Source organism: Branchiostoma floridae, chromosome 2 (assembly GCF_000003815.2).
Source record: "Branchiostoma floridae strain S238N-H82 chromosome 2, Bfl_VNyyK, whole genome shotgun sequence".
In the NCBI taxonomy this organism is placed as follows: domain Eukaryota; kingdom Metazoa; phylum Chordata; class Leptocardii; order Amphioxiformes; family Branchiostomatidae; genus Branchiostoma; species Branchiostoma floridae.
Window position 1 is genome coordinate 22,677,726 of NC_049980.1, and position 19,981 is coordinate 22,697,706.

General features: G+C 42.2%; 4 protein-coding genes across 6 annotated transcripts in view; 1 reads left to right on the forward strand and 3 right to left on the reverse strand.

Moving 5' to 3' along the window:
- LOC118410270 (5-hydroxytryptamine receptor 1E-like) overlaps window positions 1–2,169 on the reverse strand; it is a 6,734-nt gene extending 4,565 nt beyond the window's left edge. Inside the window, exon 1 of one of the 2 annotated variants that reach the window (XM_035811829.1) lies at window positions 1,252–2,169. In XM_035811829.1, the coding sequence (XP_035667722.1) occupies window positions 1,252–1,652 (401 nt within the window). In that variant the 5' untranslated portion in view covers window positions 1,653–2,169. The remainder of the gene's footprint in view (window positions 1–1,251) is intronic. The other variant, XM_035811828.1, reaches the window with a different exon arrangement.
- A 603-nt stretch (window positions 2,170–2,772) lies between these two features.
- Window positions 2,773–6,845, reverse strand: LOC118410269 (alpha-2A adrenergic receptor-like). Its single transcript, XM_035811827.1, has 5 exons — window positions 6,060–6,845; window positions 5,470–5,631; window positions 5,026–5,115; window positions 4,313–4,577; window positions 2,773–3,953 (listed from the first exon to the last, which is right to left on the reverse strand). The coding sequence occupies exons 1-5, from the start codon at window positions 6,467–6,469 to the stop codon at window positions 3,594–3,596; spliced, it is 1,287 nt and encodes a 428-aa protein (XP_035667720.1). The 5' UTR covers window positions 6,470–6,845; the 3' UTR covers window positions 2,773–3,593.
- Window positions 6,846–10,391: 3,546 nt separating this feature from the next.
- On the forward strand, window positions 10,392–13,722 carry LOC118407127 (BTB/POZ domain-containing protein KCTD21-like). The gene is made up of 2 exons (XM_035807550.1): window positions 10,392–10,698; window positions 11,285–13,722. The coding sequence occupies exons 1-2, from the start codon at window positions 10,420–10,422 to the stop codon at window positions 11,453–11,455; spliced, it is 450 nt and encodes a 149-aa protein (XP_035663443.1). The 5' UTR covers window positions 10,392–10,419; the 3' UTR covers window positions 11,456–13,722.
- LOC118407081 (unconventional myosin-Ie-like) overlaps window positions 11,810–19,981 on the reverse strand; it is a 28,303-nt gene continuing 20,131 nt past the window's right edge. For both annotated transcript variants that reach the window (XM_035807510.1, XM_035807503.1), the window contains exons 23-31: window positions 19,722–19,780; window positions 19,369–19,428; window positions 18,938–19,023; window positions 18,404–18,553; window positions 16,754–16,902; window positions 16,214–16,486; window positions 15,804–15,999; window positions 14,578–14,756; window positions 11,810–14,196 (exon numbers count right to left, since the gene is read on the reverse strand). In XM_035807510.1, coding sequence (XP_035663403.1) covers window positions 14,120–14,196; window positions 14,578–14,756; window positions 15,804–15,999; window positions 16,214–16,486; window positions 16,754–16,902; window positions 18,404–18,553; window positions 18,938–19,023; window positions 19,369–19,428; window positions 19,722–19,780 — 1,229 coding nt within the window. In that variant the 3' untranslated portion in view covers window positions 11,810–14,119. The remainder of the gene's footprint in view (window positions 14,197–14,577; window positions 14,757–15,803; window positions 16,000–16,213; window positions 16,487–16,753; window positions 16,903–18,403; window positions 18,554–18,937; window positions 19,024–19,368; window positions 19,429–19,721; window positions 19,781–19,981) is intronic.

A 19,981-nucleotide genomic window follows, 5' to 3' on the forward strand; every position in this document is an offset into this window, starting at 1 on the left:
GCATGGTGTTGTTCATTATTGAATAACGTACACATGTCACAATTATAAAATTCCCATTATCAATCATAAAGCGGTTTTGCGATTTTTCAATAAATCATGCAAATAAGTTCCTCATTACCATATTTGGTATCTGCTTACATTCCACCTATCAGAATTAACATGTGTTACATTTATTGAAGTCCAGTTATTAAAAACAATGGAATTATACAATTCCCTCATTAATAATGCAAATCAAGTCCTCATTTGCATAACATGTATATCATTATGAAAATCTTTGCCTAAGATACCTGCATGCCTAAAATGGAGGCAATCCGTTGTTCCTTTCTGCAGTTATCCTCTTTGGAGTGTCTTGACAAAAACGCCCCTGCAGTTCCACAATTAAATGTTAGAGGGATGAAACTTGCTCCACTTTGTCATGGCACTAAAATCTATCTACCACCTAAATGTCAAGACCATAGCATGCCTGGAACAAGAGATACATTGAAAAAACTGCTATGATATAATATTCTCATTAATTATGCAAATGTACTCCAATTTTGCATAATTAGTATCTTATCTTGTACAACATTGTCTAACGTACCTACATACTAAAAATCATGAAAATTCGTTGTTCCCTTCTTGAGTTATCGTCTTCAGAAGAGTTTTGATAAAAATGCCCCTGCTATCCCAAAATTAGACGCTAGGGGGCCCAAACTTATGTCAGTTCTTTCTGAGCACAAGAGCTATCTAATACTCAAAAATCGTGGCCATAGCTTGTTCAGAACACCGAGATAGCAAAACCGGAAGTTGCGCTGCAGTACCAAGGGAAGCCGCTAGGGAGCCCAAAATCTAATCATTTCCAGCTTTCATCACACACTACCAACACACCAAGTATGAAACCAATCCACCCAGCCGTTCTTGAGTTATTTTGTTTACACACACACACACACACACACACACACACACACACACACACACAAACATACACACAGACACACAAACGCGGGGTAAAATATAACTTAAATGTTAGGGGGCTGAAACTTGCCCCACTTTTTCATGACACCAAAAGCTATCTACCACCAAAATATGGTAAATATAACCTCCATGAAATGTCATGGAGGTAAATACAAAGACAATCCGTCTAGGCTCTCTCAGTCTCTCGGGTTATGCTGTGAACAGACACGCAAACAGGCATATGCACACACCAGAAAATATGAACATTCTTGGCGAATGTAATATATTGTTGAATTGCAATTAAAATGTCAGTCTTACCAGTATCGGTCCAAGGAGATGGGGCCGATGATATTGACGGAGAAAAGGGACCCCGTCAGATAAACAAAGTGCGAAATCAGTAAGCCGTAGTTTTGGCAGGACAGGATCTGCTGTCGCATCATGAGCCATATGGTTAAAGGGCCCTTGGAGATGACCTGGAGAATGTCGGCCACAGCCAGGGTGCAGAGCAATGCGTTCCCGGGCGTGCGAAGCTCCTCCACCGACGAGATCGTCAGTAGAACCGCGGTGTTGCCGCACACTCCCAACGTGATGCATATCGTCGCCCACAGGAGCTGGAGTTCGCGCCAGGGAGAGGTGTAGTAGGAAAACGGTTCCCAGTCGAAGACGGCAGCGGTGGAGTTCTGGGGGCCGGGCAGATCTGTGGTCACATTGGGGAACATTTCTCACCGTTTGTCTGCGATCAAAGCCGGTGTGGTGCTCCGGAGAGTGGTTCTATCGATCAGATATTGGGCCTAACAGGGCAACAAGTTTTTAGGGCAGAACTGTACAGTAAAGTTTGATTAAGACTTTTTTCGTAGAATAGATGGTAGACACGAATAAAGCCTGATGATAGACTATTGGTTACAGTTTTCCGACACGTTGTTGTTCGTGGTGTTTCTAGAGTTCTGTGCGTCTTTTCACCACGACCAACTCGACAACTCACACGACTTGACAATTCCACAGGGACCTGGTTTTATCTGGCAAAATCGTCCGACCAAAAGACGTGACCAATGGTCGAAAATCTATCCCTTCGTGCGAACGAAAAGCACGCGATACGAGAGTAACGATTTTAGATTATGATACCGAGCGATTATGGTGATTAAACCGGATGTTGTCACGCTTTAAGTATAATTTACCCACACGACAGGAGATTGGCCGTTCATTATCAGACTACCTCCATGACTCGCCGTATCGTATGTAAACGCATGTACCTTCTAATTGTCTACAACACCATTTGCATTTTGCTGCGACTGGGTTGCGATCAAGAGATTTGACACAGCTCTCAGTGACTTCATAGATAAAACGATTCTTTTTAAATTTAGGCTTTGTGTGTTTTGTTGTCTTTTCAGTCATGCTCTTATATCTTGCATGATATCCCAACTATGAAGTTGCAGCACGGTCGTCTTCGAGTGAATGGGGTCTGAGATGCACAAACTCGATTACGTTATGGAAGTAGTGTTGTTCGTAGTGTTTCTAGAGTAGTGTTAATTTGTTCATGGGCATTAACGTTATATTAATTGAAGATTTTATCATCAATGACTATAAAATCAACCTATCACCATCTTTGTTGAAATCAGTTCACGAGCAAACGGGAATAGTCCATTGGAAAGATATCTTTTTATTGATTAATAACCTTGCAACATTTATGGTCAAGCCCTTGACTCTGAATGGTGGCATAAACACGTCCTTGAACCACAATGTCTTTGTCGGAGTAATATATATCTACATAATGTCTGCCCTGTCCACCCATCGAACGAGACAGGCCAAGCCCTGGACTTGAACGTCGGTATACAAACGCAACACGGTCTAGATTTTTTATTTACATAGACATATTCGTTTTGTCTTGATAACACACAGAAACGAGCACTTCTAAAGAAGAACTGAACCACAGAAATATTTTTCGTCACTTTAGAAAGACATTAACCATTAACATCTAAGTCAGTTCAGTTCAGTTCACCCATCAGGTGACGTCATGGGGTTCCTCCAAACGGCTCTGTCGCGCATGACAGACAAGTCTCGATATAATATTGTACTCACCCCAAGCTAGGTTTTGTCATTTTGTGTTACAGGTGATAACGTGATATATACAAGAGTATTTACAACACTTGGAACAACAAATATATTTGTACATATTAATCATTAACATCTCTAACAAATCTAAAAGGTCTTGATATAATGTCCACCCGAGGGGTTATCATGGTGTCTTGCATATGCATGTGATATACAAGAATTTTTTTTCATTTTGTGTTACTGGTGACAAGAGTAGTTACAACACTTGGAACGACAAACATGTGTATGTTTCTTCACAGCTGTGAGGCCGTCATGATAGTTGTATACGTTACGTAAGAAATGAAGATACTAAGAGGAAATATTCTCGATTGATATGCACATATGCAATATTGGTCCGTTATGGATATATTCCGTTACCCAGAACCAGAATGTCCTACCTGGACCAAAGTAAACTATGCACTGACATGAAGGAAAGACACCAAGCTGTGATTTTGTATGTATTGCCTGGCGGTCTAAACAGATTGATGTGACACGGAATCTAAGGCTTTAAGATACTCTATATTTGGCTATGTTCCCGCCGGCGTAGCTGGTATGGTGGAGGCTAGACTATATCAGTTTCTGCAGCGAATCAGTCTCAAGAAGCCCTGGCGAAACGGGCGGTTGCGAGTGTAGATGATGGGGTTGGACCACGCTGAGATCAGAGAGAACAACATGGCGAACCTCTGCCACGGTCCGTCCGACGACGACGCCACCTCGTCCCCCAACGATGCCGTTCTGAACAGGACGAAGAAGTACGGCAGCCAGGTGACGAAGTACACTCCGATGACCAGCAGGACTGTAGTGGCCGTCTTCATGCGCTGCTTGAACTCCGAAGAGACCTTCTGACGGGCCGGCTGGGCAGACGGCTCCTCCGATCTCGAGCTCCTCGAGGGGTCTTCCCAGACTCGTGCCGGAGCCACCTTGTTACCGGGCTGTGGTGAAATAAAACAAGGGCATCTCCAAAATCAAGGTTCATGTCTAATTTCAAATGGTATTTCAGAACCCCAAAAGTCATCAACCAGCCTCCCATACTGAAGCACAAGCAATCTTTCGTCCGTTCGTTCGTTCAGACCTTAATTTATAGTGCCTGTTGGCAGATAGGGCAGCAGGTTTCTTGCTGACGGTCTATCTTTGAAGCGCTCTTTTGCCCATGACACGTACAAGACCGCGGCCTGTGCTTGTATTTGTTATACCAACTCGGAACTTTTAAGATAGTGATGTCCTTATTTCCCATCTCATTTGATGGTATGTTAACCGTTCGTTTTATAAGAATGATAGTTCTTTACCCCACCTTTAAACCGTGTTTGTGTCCAGCTGATGCAGAGTCGCACAGCCGTGCAGACAGGGACGTCACCGACACTTGCCGACTCATCTGGCCAGTCTCGTCAGGCGACGCCTGCTGACTCTCGGAACCACTGTCCACTGAAGATGAACGGGAGAGGTTGGTCTGCCGAGTTGCACCGGTAACGTTTGCTTGTCCGGAGTCTACTGACGACAGGGCCTGGGGGACCAGCTGTCTGTGTCTGGCCTGTTGTCTCCTTACCTCTCGCCAGATCCTTTGAAAACAAACAAACAAGTAGAGAAAGAAATAGATATGCAAATCAAATGTTAAAAGGGCGAGAAGTAGGAGTTTTTATGTTTTTCGCCATGTTTTCATGTCTTTCTTTTCTTTATCCAAATTTTATTCATTGTTTTCTGATGTTTGCTTTCGTATTTATTTAGTATTCGTCTGTGTGCTTGATTGTGGAGGTATAAATCTCTCTTTTGTATGAAGAAAGCTCAAAAGAAATCATCTCATCCTCATCAAACTTCTTACGTTCCAGTCAGGAAGATAATCATGATTACTGTGTATTGTTTAAAGGATATCATCTATAAGAATATTTAGCGCAATATGTCCCCACCCTAACCTATAACGCCATTTAAGTATGAGGTTTACATGATAAAGGTATGTGCATATATCCGGCCGGCTAATTTTTGCAAGTAAGGAACACTAAACATTCATACTTGAAGTAGCAGAAAATCATGATCAGGATGACGACTCCATAACAGGTGTTTAAAGCCGCCTGTCTGCCTCTCTTTGCTGGTCCCAAGTACCTGGAAGAATAGTAGAGTAGTAGCGGTAGGTACGCGTATAATGGGGTGGAAATCATTCATTGTCATTTTTTGCAAGGGTAATCTACAGTTCACTTTCACTCACTTGCAAGTCACTCACTCACTCACTCACGTGCACTCGCTCGCTCGTTTACTCACTCTCTCACTCTCTCATTGATATTTTGTATGTGGGTAGGTTTTGATGAGATCCTAGCGGCTTGTTACGGTACTGCAGTGGTACTTTCGGTTTTGCTATCTCGAAGGTAACTCCGGTTCAATCTACTTTTGCCGAATTCTCCAAGCCTCCGTACGAAGACCTGGTGGGATGTGTACATGTGCGTGGAAACTCAGACTCACTTGCACGAGACGAATGGCGGGAAGAAGTAGAAGCCCCCTCCCGCCTCGAAAACTGGAACGAACACGACGTTGGTAATGGTCACGAGAAACGGCACGGCCACGAGAAGGGCTGTGCGAGTTTTGGTCATGATGGAACTGTACTGAAGCGGGAAGCAGATGTACCTGCGGAAGCAGTGTGGTGTGAAGAAAATGTATCTGCGTACTCGAACCAGTGATCGTACATATCACCTGAGAACAACACAATCAAAGAAGTGGCATAATCTATACCTTGGCGAACAGTACACCTTAACATTGCCGATCAATTGTGGCTTGGTTTAATCACGTTTCTCACACACATGATTAAATCGCCAAATGTACCTATATAGGCTGTATGGATACTGAACACGGTGGATAATAGAGCTCAATTCATTTCACTCGTGCGTCTTGTGCAAACCTCACATAGATCGTCGATGACGTATTTGACAATAGAAATGCAAATGAGTAAAGAGTGCTTAGTAGAAAGTGCACACTGTACTTCATGTAGTAATAAACTACCACATCACATCAATGCAAGCTGAAAATAATGGCGAAGGAAAAAATGGCAGTCCTACCAGTATCGGTCTAAAGAGATGGAGCCGATGATGTTGACGGAGAAAAAAGCACCGGTCAGATAAACAAAGTGCAAAAACATTTCAAGTGAGCCGTTGCTCTCATGACACGACAGGATTTGCTGCTGAATCATGAGCCATATAGTAAAAGGGCCCTTGGAGATGACCTGCATAAGGTCGGCCACAGCCAGGGTGCAGAGCAGGGCGTTCCCGGGCGTGCGAAGCTCCTCCACCGACGAGATCGTCAGTAGAACCGCGGTGTTGCCGCACACTCCCAACGTGATGCATATCGTCGCCCACAGGAGCTGGAGTTCGCGCCAGGGAGAGGTGTAGTAGGAAAACGGTTCCCAGTCGAAGACGGCAGCGGTAGAGTTTTCGGGGCCGGGCAGATCTGTGGTCACATTGGAGAACATTTCTCGCCGTTTGTCTCCGATCAAAGCAGGTGTGCTGCTCCGAAGAGTGGCTGTATCGCTACAATAATACAGATTCAGATCAGATCTTGGGCCTATAAAATTTGAACGAAGCTGCTATCCACGCATGTGTTCAAGTTTCGAGACCAGGACTGTACAGTGCAATTTAAGACATTTTGTACAATGCTAACAAGGTGCATTGTAATCCAAATACTTGTAAAAGGCCATGTTTTTACAGTTTTCGAAATTGCAGACACAATTTTGTGCGTAAACTTTCCACAGATCCGCGCGTCTTCTCACCCCAACCAACCCGACAACTTTCACGACTTGACCACACTACAGGGACCTGGTTTCATCCGAGCTAACTCGTCCGACCGATCGATGCATATGCCGCCGATACTGATTAGCGTTCTGATAGGAGCCTTCCCCTTCGTGCTACTGGCCAACGAAAACACGCGATACGTGTTCGATTTTAGATTATGATGCGGAGATATTGTATCACCGCTTATGGTCACGTTGTAGGTATTACACACACAACTGAATTTAGAAGATTAGTCGCGAGGACCTGTTGTACACAACTGTCATGGGTGCAGTGCTAATTATCTCTCTGGAGGATACTAGAAATTAAACATAATCATCTCCCATTTGACCACCCCTATTGTGACTGAAACACACCCACGCCGTACATAACATGAAACTCACACAGGGCTTTAGCCAGCTCGAAACTTTTTTCCGTCAGCCAATCGTCGAGAAAATTAATTAGAAGGACCAACGTCCTTGGAAGGACTGAACTGAGACCTTGAAAAACGGGTTTTAATGAGATTATCGTATGCGAAAGGGCACCGACACACATTGTCAACAATCATAACAATAGCAAAACAAACAGTGTGTGGCTTTTACGGCCGTGGATGGCGTCCCCAAGCCGCCTGAAGCTTCCACCAAGGATTTTTGTCCGTCAAGGTTGACGGATTGGTTTGAAAATTTTTCCGTCAGACGCAACAAATTTCCGTCAATTGACGGAAAAACGGACGCTGGCTAGAGCCCTGAACTCACATGTACGAGTACGTGCGTGCTACTTATAACTACCCCAGTAGATTCCTCTCTGTTGTACATGCTTTACGATATACAATAAACCTGGGTTTGTCAACGTACACGTAATGATAACGAATCTTGACGAGATTCCATCTTTGTTGTAATTGGCTTTGTGCGGTGACAGACGTTTGCATGATTGAACCATAAGAAATTCGAAAGAAAGCTTTCGCAAAGCCAGTCAGCAGGGTTTTGTTTTCTGCTGGCATATCAGCTCTGTTGAACTCGGTTCATTGTTTCCAGCCTCCGTGAGTCATTTCGCACAGCTATGATTATATGGGCAATGAAAGGCATTTTCAATCCCCTTTTGCTTTCAGACATGTGCACTGAGTCATGGCAGGGTGTAACATTACCAGGTCTTTGAGGGATTGTGCTATCCGTTCGCGACCGCCATACCCGAAGTGCCCAGGCTGCTAGTAGACTCCACCAGGCCTTCCTACGGGGGTACGGGTCAGTAGAATTCGGCAAAAATTTAGGAAAATCTGCCAGGGAGTCAGCCCATGCTAAGGCTAGCATTTCTAGGCGGCTGGCCAACCCCCCTGGAAGCAAAACTCCCCTGGCAAGACATTCGACCTATAATAGCCAGCATAGTAAGTCTCGTAGAGACGAGGCTGCTATCCCGACAATGTCAAACTTCAGACATGAGACCAGTTAACTCTCTACTAAGTACAATCAAAGTAATTACAGCACGCAAGTAAATCTATATAACGTTAGGTTCAGATAGGGTTTAAGTGATTAACTCCATAGTGCAGTTTCTGATACCCTAGTACTCTCCAAGATATTTCACTAAGTGAACAGTATGAGGATCACCCCTCCTAACGGTACAATCAATCTTTCCGAGTCACGTATATGTCAAAGTCTGGTGTAATAACGAATAGAAGGCTGAATATCCTAAGGCCTAGCAAATGTTGCATTTTCGGCTGCCCGACAGATCCTGCTGACCTTAGCACTTGGGGGGGGGGGGGGTAGGGGCGTCTGACACGTGATGAAATTCCGAACAAACGTCCTGTATTTCACACTTTCTACAGGTGCTATAAACATCACACTTCTTCGTTTGATCTATCAAGATCCCTTTCCTTGTTCCTGTTCGGTCCTCATACCACACGAAACGTGAACAAATTTGATTTATAAATCTATGAAATTCGTTCAGAGATCTGTACAATTTTCGGTCACAGAGTGATCGCAGCAAGGCCGCCGCCCAAGTGGAATAGCCTCTACCAGGCTCCATAGGTCGCTGGAAAAATATTAGAAATTGACCAAATAAGACAGAAAACACGCCAGAGGAGTTAGATGGCCGAGGAGCACAGTTTGCAACGCCAGGCCGGCCAACGCTCCTAGGCCAATTAACTCCTTTTTCCGAATGAAAGCTCATCTGTGTTGGTAAATTCCATAGTGAACAGTTTAAACTTTGTTCCAACACATGTTGAGTTTCTTTCTTTGTGTTGGAACAAAGTTTAAACTGTTCACTATAACTCCTTTTTATTCCTAACTTGGCCAAAGTCCCCTATTTGGCCAGGCGGGAGTCTGGTAGAGACTACAAGTGGAGTGCGGGTCGTGACGTTGTCACGATGTTGTCTAACCCCACGGGAAAACCATACCTACACGGAGCGGATTCTGGCGTGACCTGATACTGTAATTATACAAGGCGACGGGAAAACAAGGCAACAGAACCTCTGATTAAGGGGCAGTAGCATCGCAACGTGGTGGATTAATTTGCAGGATGTTAACTTTCGCGAGTAATTGTTTTTGCTATAAAAGTACGTGTTTTTTCATATGTAATCTAAAGCCATTGCGGAAAATAAACACCTAGACTCTGAGCGATGTCTGTTAACATGTTGGTCTATTGCAGGATACGACGACATGCGGTATGGATATATAAAGAGAATGACGGCACAATGAAGACTTCTCATTGAGGATGAAAGAGAATGAAGATCTCCATGCATGCACATATACATACAGCTTTTACAAACACATTTTCAATATTTGGACGGAGCGTATCATCACTCTGACTGTTTAAACGAAACTGTAATGTAATGTCTTAGCATTGTTACCGTGTTTCGATACTCTCAATCCAAGCAGATCTAAGGGGGCAAAGACAGTATCCAAAAGGGTTAAACAGTGTCCAACAGACGCTTTGAGTCGCTGGCGCTTGAGCCTAGTCTACTGCAGGTGAATCCCCATAGCCCGATCCTGACAGTCCATCACAATCAGCCGTTTGGCCAATATCAAGGAGAGACTGGCTGCACGTCCGTCAAATATCGGACTTTTATTTAGGCCCGACAGTGACGGGCTACGGGTCCATTCACCGTAGTACGCGGAAGTGGTGCTGAAATGCCATCCAATGGATAATCATAACTTCAGGTCGATCCCTTATCAAACACATTAACTCGAAAGTAATGCTAGTTATTTTCAAGGTCTTGCAGTGTAAAGTATACGCGAATTTAGATGTAACGTTATAACATACACCACCCTCTGTTAATTAACGCACACGTTTCAATTGTGCTAATAATAGTCACGCGTACCATTCAGCAGACGGGTGAAACATAAACATGATAGGACAGTTTTGTATCATGTTAGCTAAAAGAGAACTGACTACTTTCATTTTCAGAATTTCGCAATTAGACATTTTGAAGTAACAGCTACATTTTTGACAGTTTTCTTGGCAAGACAAGTTTCAATCCTCCTTGTTTCAGGTGGACCAAGGTGACATTGAATGGCAGTAAATCACGACAGCCTTGAATTATAGATTGCTTCTGTGCTCCTTGAACGGCTAAGTGACTCACAAGTCACCTGCGGCTCCCTGTCGACCCTGTCGTCTCAAGAGACCGGATCCCGACTCGAGCCGGTTGTCCAAACCATGCTTCATGGACAATTTTGAATCCAGTCTGGCCGTCTTTCCCACAGCAGTAGCCTTCTCCACGTCCCTGAGCGAGAAGGCCAGTATAGTGCGGAGGGGGCCGCCGAGACAGGAGCTGGACATGACGTCTGAGGTGGTGACCGTGAACGTGGGTGGGGTGTTATACACCACCACCATGGCCACCCTGACCAAGTACCCAGAGTCCCGACTGGGAGGGATGTTCCTGGCGCCGCAGCTGCTGCAGAAGGACAGCCAGGACAACTACTTCATCGACAGGGACGGGCAAGTGAGACTCGCTCCAATACAAATGCATGGGGGATGGCTCAACTCGTAGTAGCCTCACAGTTGAGCTGCTGGTTCTGAAAAGTTGGTAACTAGAAGACCTTAGTTCAATCACGGATGGGGTTGGTCGGTTGGGGCAGCACCCGTCTCTCGGAGGGGGTCCGCCCGTGAACACGTTAAAAGAGAAGGGCCAGCAACCTCTCTCTGTATACCCGCTACTAAAACCTCAATGTGCCATTAGCCTCTAGAAGTTCAGACTGTGTTCTTTTTCTGGAATACAAACCTAACACTAAACAGTTTTGTCAGAAATACGACGCAGCAAGAAAACGTTGGATCGACTTCCCTACCTATCAACTTGCAGATGACGAATCTTTCAAATTATTTTAGCATTAAAGTTCATCGTGTTCTTGGCAGAATACATTATAGAAATGTCTATCACTGTTGTTAAAAAGGCCTGGGCCAGTTCCATGGACCCAGAAATCTATCTAACTGCTGTTGAATACTTGTCTTCTCTCGATACAAGCAATGAAAACATTCCTTCGTATCATATCCCGGAAAACTTCCCACCTCTGACACTGTTTGTGTCCCAGGTTTTCCGATACATCCTGAACTACCTGCGGGTGGGCTGGCTGCGCCTTCCCGAGGGCTTCCAGGACATCAGCATCCTGCAGGACGAGATCCAGTTCTACGAGATCAACCAGCTGGCCGAGGAGATGAAGACCAAGAAGCAAAAACCGCTCAAAGTCAAGGTCATGCCATAGGAAAATACACCATTGAACTGTGCAACATGTATTACCTACATGTGGGATTAAAAGTTTGTCATCACCACTTTAAAACATCAGTTTGAATCCATAAAGATTAGGAAAGTTAAATTTCTATGTGGAAATTAAGAGTAGTCATACCTCTCTGTAAAGAACATGGATATATGCATGATTGTGTGTGCACTATCATCAGCTGTATCAGCTTGTGAAGATAGCTAAATTGCTCCAGTTTAGTATCTAGATCAAAAGCGTTAATTTGGGTATCCAATTCTGGTCCACTCAAGTCACTATCAAAATTGAAAATATTATCATCTCATTCTCACACCAGGCACTGCAAACATAATGCAGAACTTGCTTAAGAAATGTTTATTAACAAACTTTGAATAGTCATCAAATGTATACCCTAAGAATCATGTACCATGTTGCTTGGCATTTGTTACGTCATCTTGATTTACCCAAAAGTTGCAACCAACTAAACATTTTTTCATGTTAATGGAGTCTTAGCCTAGCAAATGATGTTATGTACCTGGTGGTCTTACAATGAACTAACTATCGATATCGAGAGTTTATAAAACTATCATTTCATATCTAATTGATCATCATTCCACACATTAAAAAGAAATACAATGTATGCACTTAAAAAAGATATCTAATATATACACAATAAGTCGAAGTCTTGAGAGATTGTACATTTAGTAAGGCATCAGATGAGATCCCTGAAATATGGGGACATTTCCTACTTTCTGTTGGAGTACACGACTCTGTCATGACCTATTTCTGTTCATCACTCATGGTGCACGTACCAGGCAAAAAGTGGGTTTCTCTTCAGAACTTCTGAAGAAGGGATGAATCCATTTACTGGATTTTTGGACAGAGAAATAACTATAGGTTACGTAGAATTTTGCTGTTCACATACAGCTAAAGGTAAATCACCTCTTCACAATCTGTAATATTACCATTCAAAAGATATCTTTCAATCTATAAATACATGTAAAAGTGGTCTATTCATGTAAAAATTTGAAAAACTAACAATGTGAACAATTTGGAGGCTGTGCATGTGCAAGGGAACTGGAGTGACTACATGAGTAAAACAACAAAACAGTAACCTGCAAGCAGATGGCTCACATAAAAACTGTACACAATAGAGTTCTGAAAGATGTACAAAAGTGTGCAAATCCCACGCATGTGCTTGGTATTGGATAGTACAAAAGCAGTCCCGATTCACTCTCACACATTTCCCTAAAAGAACTCCTTTACTTGTGTGCAATAAATTACCTACCCTATATGGAAGATGCACATATCAAAAGTGAAAAGTCTTTTACATCAGGAAATTTTCAATCTCATGATGCTACATATTGTCTGCAGTCCAATAATGTAAATATAAAATCTAGCATTTCTTTAGTCTTCATTAATGTCTGGCCTATGCCTATGCAGTATAATACTAGGAGTTGTTCATACTAAAGATAACACAGGCCAACATTGCATGACAGTTCATTTGAATTATGCATGTCATACCATTTGTACTTTGAAGTGGTTCTGTCCCTCTGGGTTTTATGTACCGGAACCTCATAGGGTCCCCTCATTTCAATGCTTAAATTCTACATATCATTTCTTTAACACGTATACACATGAAACAAAACAAAACGTAGCACACTGAGCAGTTTGATACTAGCAGTATCAAATCCCCTCAATCATTACAACTCTATGGCTGTTATATACGTATATTGTGAAGTTAGGAGTTCAAGGTGAAGAATCAACAACAGGAAGGAACTGTAGAAATCTTACACCATTTGGTCTAGAAAAATTCTATGATTCCATAAAAATCACTAGCTGTTACCTTCAGAATAACAACTGCTGAAGCTGATTGTGTTGTGCACATCCTGTGACATGGAGAGGTTTTACACCCTTGTTTAAGAAGGCTTTGATGCATGCTCAACATCAGTCCAAAAATACATGTACATGTTATATCAACAACATCAATCAAAACCATCTAGATGCTGCCTGCAGCACAGAAACTGTGAATCCAATGTCTACTATGTGACAAAAATGTGGTTTCCATAAAAAGAATTTAACATCATACCATGTTTACATCATACTACCTGCTATCCTGATCAGTACAGTAACTATGGAATTCCCATATGCATGTATATTTCCCATTGTATCTTATTAAGGGCTGTTTTCCTGTATCTATATATTAGGTAACTTGGACAAGATAATGGGAAAGAACAAAAGACGATCAAAACTCAAATAAACAAAACCTAAATATATACAGTATGTGGTTCTCTAACTTTTAGGTAATTAGTCATTAAAGATGTATACTCTATTCTTAACTTTTATCACAACTGAATTTTCACCTCAGTTGCCCCAACTAATACATTGTAGCTACCAGACAAGAGTCAATCATTAAAGAGCATGGTCTTCATGTACAAATCATAGGACTAGCAAATATAAAATGCAACAACTTTGCTAACTATAGTCAGAAAATATATAAATGTAAACCAAAACCTATAAATAATAGGTCAAAACAGTAAAACATTCTATAAAAATCACTGAATTTATCAATCTAGAATTCAATTAAAATGTTTGTTCTACCTAGCTACTGTATTTTCTGGACTGCAAAAGGCAATTACTGGATGCACCAAGCAGGAAGACTCATCAGTCTGTTCAGACTTTCTGTACATAGTTCCCAGGAAATAGTCCCTCTTTTCCTCGTATCCTTCCGCGCCACCAACCAGAGCCATCTATAGTAATCAACATAATGTGAAAGTCGTTATCAGACTTGTCTATTCCAGCAACAACTGATGAAATGTACAAATGTACTTGTTGATGATGAGCTAAAGTAACCTTTTAATTTTGCAACACTAGGAACAGGACAGTCAATGTTGAGTAATCAAATGCACTGTTATAGTAGCAGAAATGTACATGAGCAAAACAAACACTGTAATATGAAAACAGTAAAATGACCTCAAAACTATATTTCAACTATTCAATATTATATATCATAATAAAATATCTAAGAAAGCTATTTGGATTTTTGTGTGACCTTCAATGGCCCTATTCTTTAATACATACAACATAATAAATGTATCCAACAAAGCTTTAATATCCCACAGCATAGTTACCTTCATTCACAATCTCAATGACATCATCAGCATTGAAGCTCAGCTCATCAGTGTCCTGTGCATCATAAGCCCATAATGCTTTGCACTGTGGTAGGGATGGTTTGGGTTTGGGTTTGGGCTTGGGCTTGTTAGGAGCAATGTTGGGTCTCACTTTGGTCTCAATACTTCGCCTGTGGGCACTGGAATAACAAGAGAGGGAACATATTATCAGTGTAAGAGCAGGTATCTCGAGTTTGATGCCAAAGAATTTCAAAGCAGGCTGTGACAGAACCAACCATTGACAAGGATCCTTTTTCTTAGCAAAACAGCGTAATTTTGTGCAACCAACTATCGGCAAGAATGTTCACAGTAGACAATTGTGTGAAAACTGCAGCATGAATTTGACTACACCCTAAATGACAAAATCACAGGAACACCAAATTCAATCAAGGATTTAAGGAAGAAATCAAATCTAACTTGATATTCATTGAGAAACAGTACAATCCAAATGTCCTTCATTGTAGGTCATTCATATTCACAATTTCCAATCTCAAAAGAGGGTTCTGTAAACTCATCCCTGATGATCAAATAAAGCTGCTCTATACGCCTAAATCCAAGGATAATGAGTTAATCTACACAGGAAGAAATTATCCTCATGGTTTTCTAAATGACAAACAGAATTTTGCATGAATAGTTAAATCAGAGCTTTTAGGAGATGAGCTACCAGCCTAGTGAGGTGTAATCTACATTGTATGCGCATATATGACCAAATACTCACTCTCACACACACTCACTATGTTACTGGTTTATTGTCTGTAATAGTTGTTAACATGTTCCCAGTCAGGCAAGGGTGGTTGATTATAAGCTTTGTTTTGAAAACTGCAAACAGGTCTTGATGAAGTAAACTTGAAATAGACAGAAAACAACTCATATCCCATGGATATTGTAATGCATTTTTGGCCTCCTCTCAAAGATACCAAATACATGTATATCCTATTGACAAAGCTACATACATTTTGATTGTACAACGTTTGCTGCCTTGATCAGGGAGTCACACACTTACTCTCTCAGAATAACTACTCTTTCTAAGTGTTGTAATGTCTGCACAACCGTCCAAACTCCATATGGACGCAAGGAGGGGTAAAGGATAGTCTATCATTGGTCGAGGTTAATGTGTGTAAATGTTAAACATAAATCCCATGCAGTTCTGTTGGAGGTTCACTGTCTCTAGTCATATTTGTGCTTACCCTGCCTGTCCTGCCTCAGGGGTTCTTCTGAGGAACTCATCCAGTTCCTTAGACTTGGAGGCCTGCCGTGCCATTCTCTGCGCACCGACCGCCGGCATTCTCGGGTGTTCTGCAGACAAGGTCCTGGTCCTCTGGAAGCGAGCCTGCCTGGCTTTTATGTCTGACCCTGGTACTGCTCCATTCTGGATGTGACCAGCTAGCAAAATCAATGTGAAAGAATATCAATTGTATCAGTGTTCAAGATGTGATATGTTTATCATGGAAGTATTGAAGTAAGACTAATCACAAAATCAACTCAGTCTGTTACTTTCATTATAAAAAAAAACTGTACTTAAAAACTTATTTCTTGCCTTTATGATTATGTCAAGTACTGTTATTTTCTGAGAAAAAATATTATCAATGGTTCATACTTGGAGGTGGTGGTGCAGCCACTGTCGGTGGGGGTGGTGCTCTACCCATGGGTGGTGGGAACCTACCACTTGTTGGTAGGGGTGCTGGAGGCCTACCACTTGTAGGCAGGGGTGCTGCAGGTCTGCCAGCGTTAGGGAGGGGCATCTGTGGCCTGCCAGTCATGGGTGAGGGTGCTGGTGCCCTCCCGGCCATGTGTGATGGTGCCGGTGCTGGAGCTCTCCGTGCAGGATGGCCACCCCGTGCGCCTTGTGTAACCTGCCTTACTCCTGGCCCTGCCGTAACAACACAAAGCAGGAGCATTAAAACACAATAACGGAAGACCACAAGGCACAATAAAGAAATTTGTAAAACCATGTTAATAAACTTGTAAATAATTCATGAACTCCAAAATAACATAACTTATAACTTGTGGTAGCCAAAAATTGCTTCCAAAAACACTCCTACAAGCAAGAGTCAGCATACATATGTTCCTCAACTTTCAAAAGAATGAATAATAATTAATTCATTGTCCCAAACTCATATTGGTAAGTGTCACTCACGTGAGCTCTTGGGCAGCCCAGCCCCTATGGACACACTCAAGACTTTGCTGGAGGCCTTTAGAGTTGGCTGGTCTCCCGTCCCTGAGTTGAAGTTGATGTGTCTCTTCCCGCCTCCTCCCCAGCCTTCCTTCTTGATGGTGAACTCAATCCTGAGCAATACATGAGCTAGTTGAGTTGTTAAGCTCTGAATAGGATAAAACTCACTGCCATCTCGCAAGTTCACAGTGTCTAAAGTGTACCAAAACTCAAGGAAGTCTGGTTGCTCCACTCATTTAAGGTAAGATTTTGAGACACTCAGAAAAAGATTCAGATATCCCAGAAAACTGTACACAAGATAACCTGGAAAGATTTAATCCTCAAGCCAGACTAAGATAGACCAGACAAAATAACTTTGGTTCTGGTCTGGAGTACAGTGTGTTTACTTGTGTAGATTACAAGGTAACGGCACTGAACCTTAATCCAACGCAACTTTAATCCAACACTTTTCAGAACCCATCTGTCAGTCAAAAACTAGATCCGGTATGCAAATTCTTTTGAGTGCTTTACAAAACCAGTAAGGTATACGACTCTAAACCTTGTAAGTTTAAGCTCACAAAGATCGCACATTGCAGCGTCAAGTCAATCAATCTTCCGGTATGTTTTCATGCCGTTAATCAAGCCGTGGGAGGAGGGCAGCGATTGTAATTTCAAGAAATTTTACTCTTCGTCCTCACATTACACTATCATCATCACAGTAAATATAGGGAAAAATTAATAAACTGTCCATCCAAGACAACCAACATGCCTTGAAGTGTCCCTATTTCAAGTGCAGGGCCAGGCTTCTGTTACAAAAATTCAGTGGAAATCCGAACCCGCGCCATTTTGAATCATGCTTCAGCACGCCCCTTCACCCCTATTCTTGAAAGTGCTCACATCCAAAGGCTAGCAGGACGGATCTTACCGGTGATACCAACAGCCCCCACATGGGGGACGTGCTGTAGGGAGTTTGTAGTGTGTTTTGCAGGACTATTTTTGGGGAGCCATTCACAAAACAACGTATCTTGCCACCATTTGCTTTCCAAACAACGGATGAAAAGTTTCATAGAACGTCATAACTGTGTAGTGGAACAGCAGAGCGGATTTGCCACTGGTTGATGTATTTTCGAGCTGTGTTTTGATCGCTGCTATCAGCAGTTTCCCGACATGCCGATTTTCCAATTTAACCTTGAGTAAGTGCCTGCCGATTGATACAAATTTGTCGTTGTAAATATGAAATCCATAGATAAACAGCCTTGTTATATTATTGTGTTGGATTAAAGTTCCACTGGGAATAGAATCCCAAAGGACTTGCTATCAGTTACACTGTCTTTGAAATGTTATTTTCTTGCGACACAACAGAAAGTGGCAGAACAATGCACGTGTAGCAATGGCCGGGGAAACATAGTAAACAATGCACTAAACAGTTTCCAGAATGCGCTAAAGCCCGCTTGTTTATTCATGGTTCAGTTTGGAATTTGCTGGAATGTGTTGGATTAAAGTTCAGTGCCGTTACATACAGTTCATGTAGGTTCTGTCACCTCAGCTACATTACATGAGCAAATATGACATTCTTTTCTGGTTGAAAAAGAAAAGATAGGACAAGAAAAGCTCTAAGAGTTCCTGGTCACTCACGAGTTGCTGAAGTTGATGGTGAGTTTCCTGGCACAGATTTTCTCATACTTCTCAGCCAGGATCATGAGGAACTCAGTTTTGAAGACCGACTCCAGGAGACTGTCATAGTCATCCTGAATGTGCAGCACAAAGAACGAATCCTGCAGAGGGCTGAAAAACAAACAAGCAACCTGTAAACAGCTGAATAGAGAGCATTTCCATACAAGCAATTACTGTTTTTGTTTACATCCGAGGGATTCGACAGCTGGCAAGCAAAATGATAGCAGGTTAGATATTAACTAATTACTAGTTAGAGGGGCTGTGGCCTCTTTTGGAAGGGTACATAAAATGGGAGTCCGTGTTTGAGGGGATGTCTCAAGCATGTGCAACCCCTCCATGTAAAAAATATACCCTGCTACTGAAACTGCAAAGAAACTTGCTGACCTATGTGCAAGTACTACAAGAGCCCAAAAGTCTGTATGGTTCTTTAAGGTGCTCTACATGTACAATGTACATGTAGATGTACCTCCTTAATTGTGCCCACATAAATCTTACCTCAGTGATACTGATGTGATCATCTCCAGGCCCAGTTTCCTCTTGATAACCTCCTTCTGCTGGCCTTTCTCAGGACCCTTCTTAACCTGTAAGGTAAGACAGGCAGTTGACAATAATATATTTTCAGAAGTGAAGCAAGTTGAAAGTACACCTGTAATTGAGGGAGGCAGCATAAAGTACACTAAACATTATGAATGACTTTTTTTAATGTTAAGAAAGTGGTTACAAACATTTTAACACAGAAGAAAGTCATCAATGTGGAAGGAGGATGAAATTGTCACGACATGAACTCGACATGAACTGGTAGTGTTCGTGATCTAGAAGCCTAGACAAATGTCCAAAAAGGTACTTGAATTGAATTTGTTACTCCATGTGAGACTGTTTGAAAGACCTTACTTATAAAGGACCAGTGAAGTGAAAGTAAGCCTTACCACTTCTCTTCCAATCAGGTACAGGTACTTGGCTGACAGCAGCATGTCTCGCTTGGAAGGCTTTGGGACACAAGGATTGGAACAGTTTACAATCAAACTATCAATTACAACCATATTTCTGAGCAACAGGTATAAACTGTATGTATTCTGAAGATGAGAATGAAACGATCATGTCATGATGTTGAGGCAATGACTGATACAGAAATTGTATAAGTCACACCTAAAGTTCTGATACTTTGAGACTTGTCATTTCTATCAATTTGCTATAGTGCAACAGAACAGTCAGACACTCAACCTATCATGTTAAGGCCTGTCTTTAACCTGTCAAGGTAGGAACGTCCTTCCTGACTCACCTTGAATCTCCTGTCATATTTGTTGACAGTGTCTGAAAATTCTATCCTCTCTCTCTTGGCTGGAAAACAAAGAAACCTCTAGTGATCAACATGCACATGCACTCAATGTTTGGATAAGCATACTGGAGTAAAGGAAAGATCAGAATGTTGTCTGTGACTTGGCTCCCTTTGCACAGGACAAAATAGCTTTTAAATAGTATTACACTGTAATCCTTGCACATGGGATCAAGTGTGAAATTACTCATATTGTCCTCACCGCT

Excerpts from the sequence above, each read along its gene's own strand:
- LOC118410269 (XM_035811827.1), bottom strand. The coding sequence starts at position 6,469 with ATGTTCTCCAATGTGACCACAGATCTGCCCGGCCCCGAAAACTCTACC. Across the intron at positions 5,632-6,059 it reads ATCTCTTTAGACCGATACTG|GTACATCTGCTTCCCGCTTC; the intron begins GTAGGACTGCCA and ends CTGCTTCCGCAG. Across the intron at positions 3,954-4,312 it reads GACACAAACACGGTTTAAAG|CCCGGTAACAAGGTGGCTCC; the intron begins GTGGGGTAAAGA and ends ATTTCACCACAG.
- LOC118407127 (XM_035807550.1), top strand. The coding sequence starts at position 10,420 with ATGGACAATTTTGAATCCAGTCTGGCCGTCTTTCCCACAGCAGTAGCC. Across the intron at positions 10,699-11,284 it reads TCATCGACAGGGACGGGCAA|GTTTTCCGATACATCCTGAA; the intron begins GTGAGACTCGCT and ends TTTGTGTCCCAG.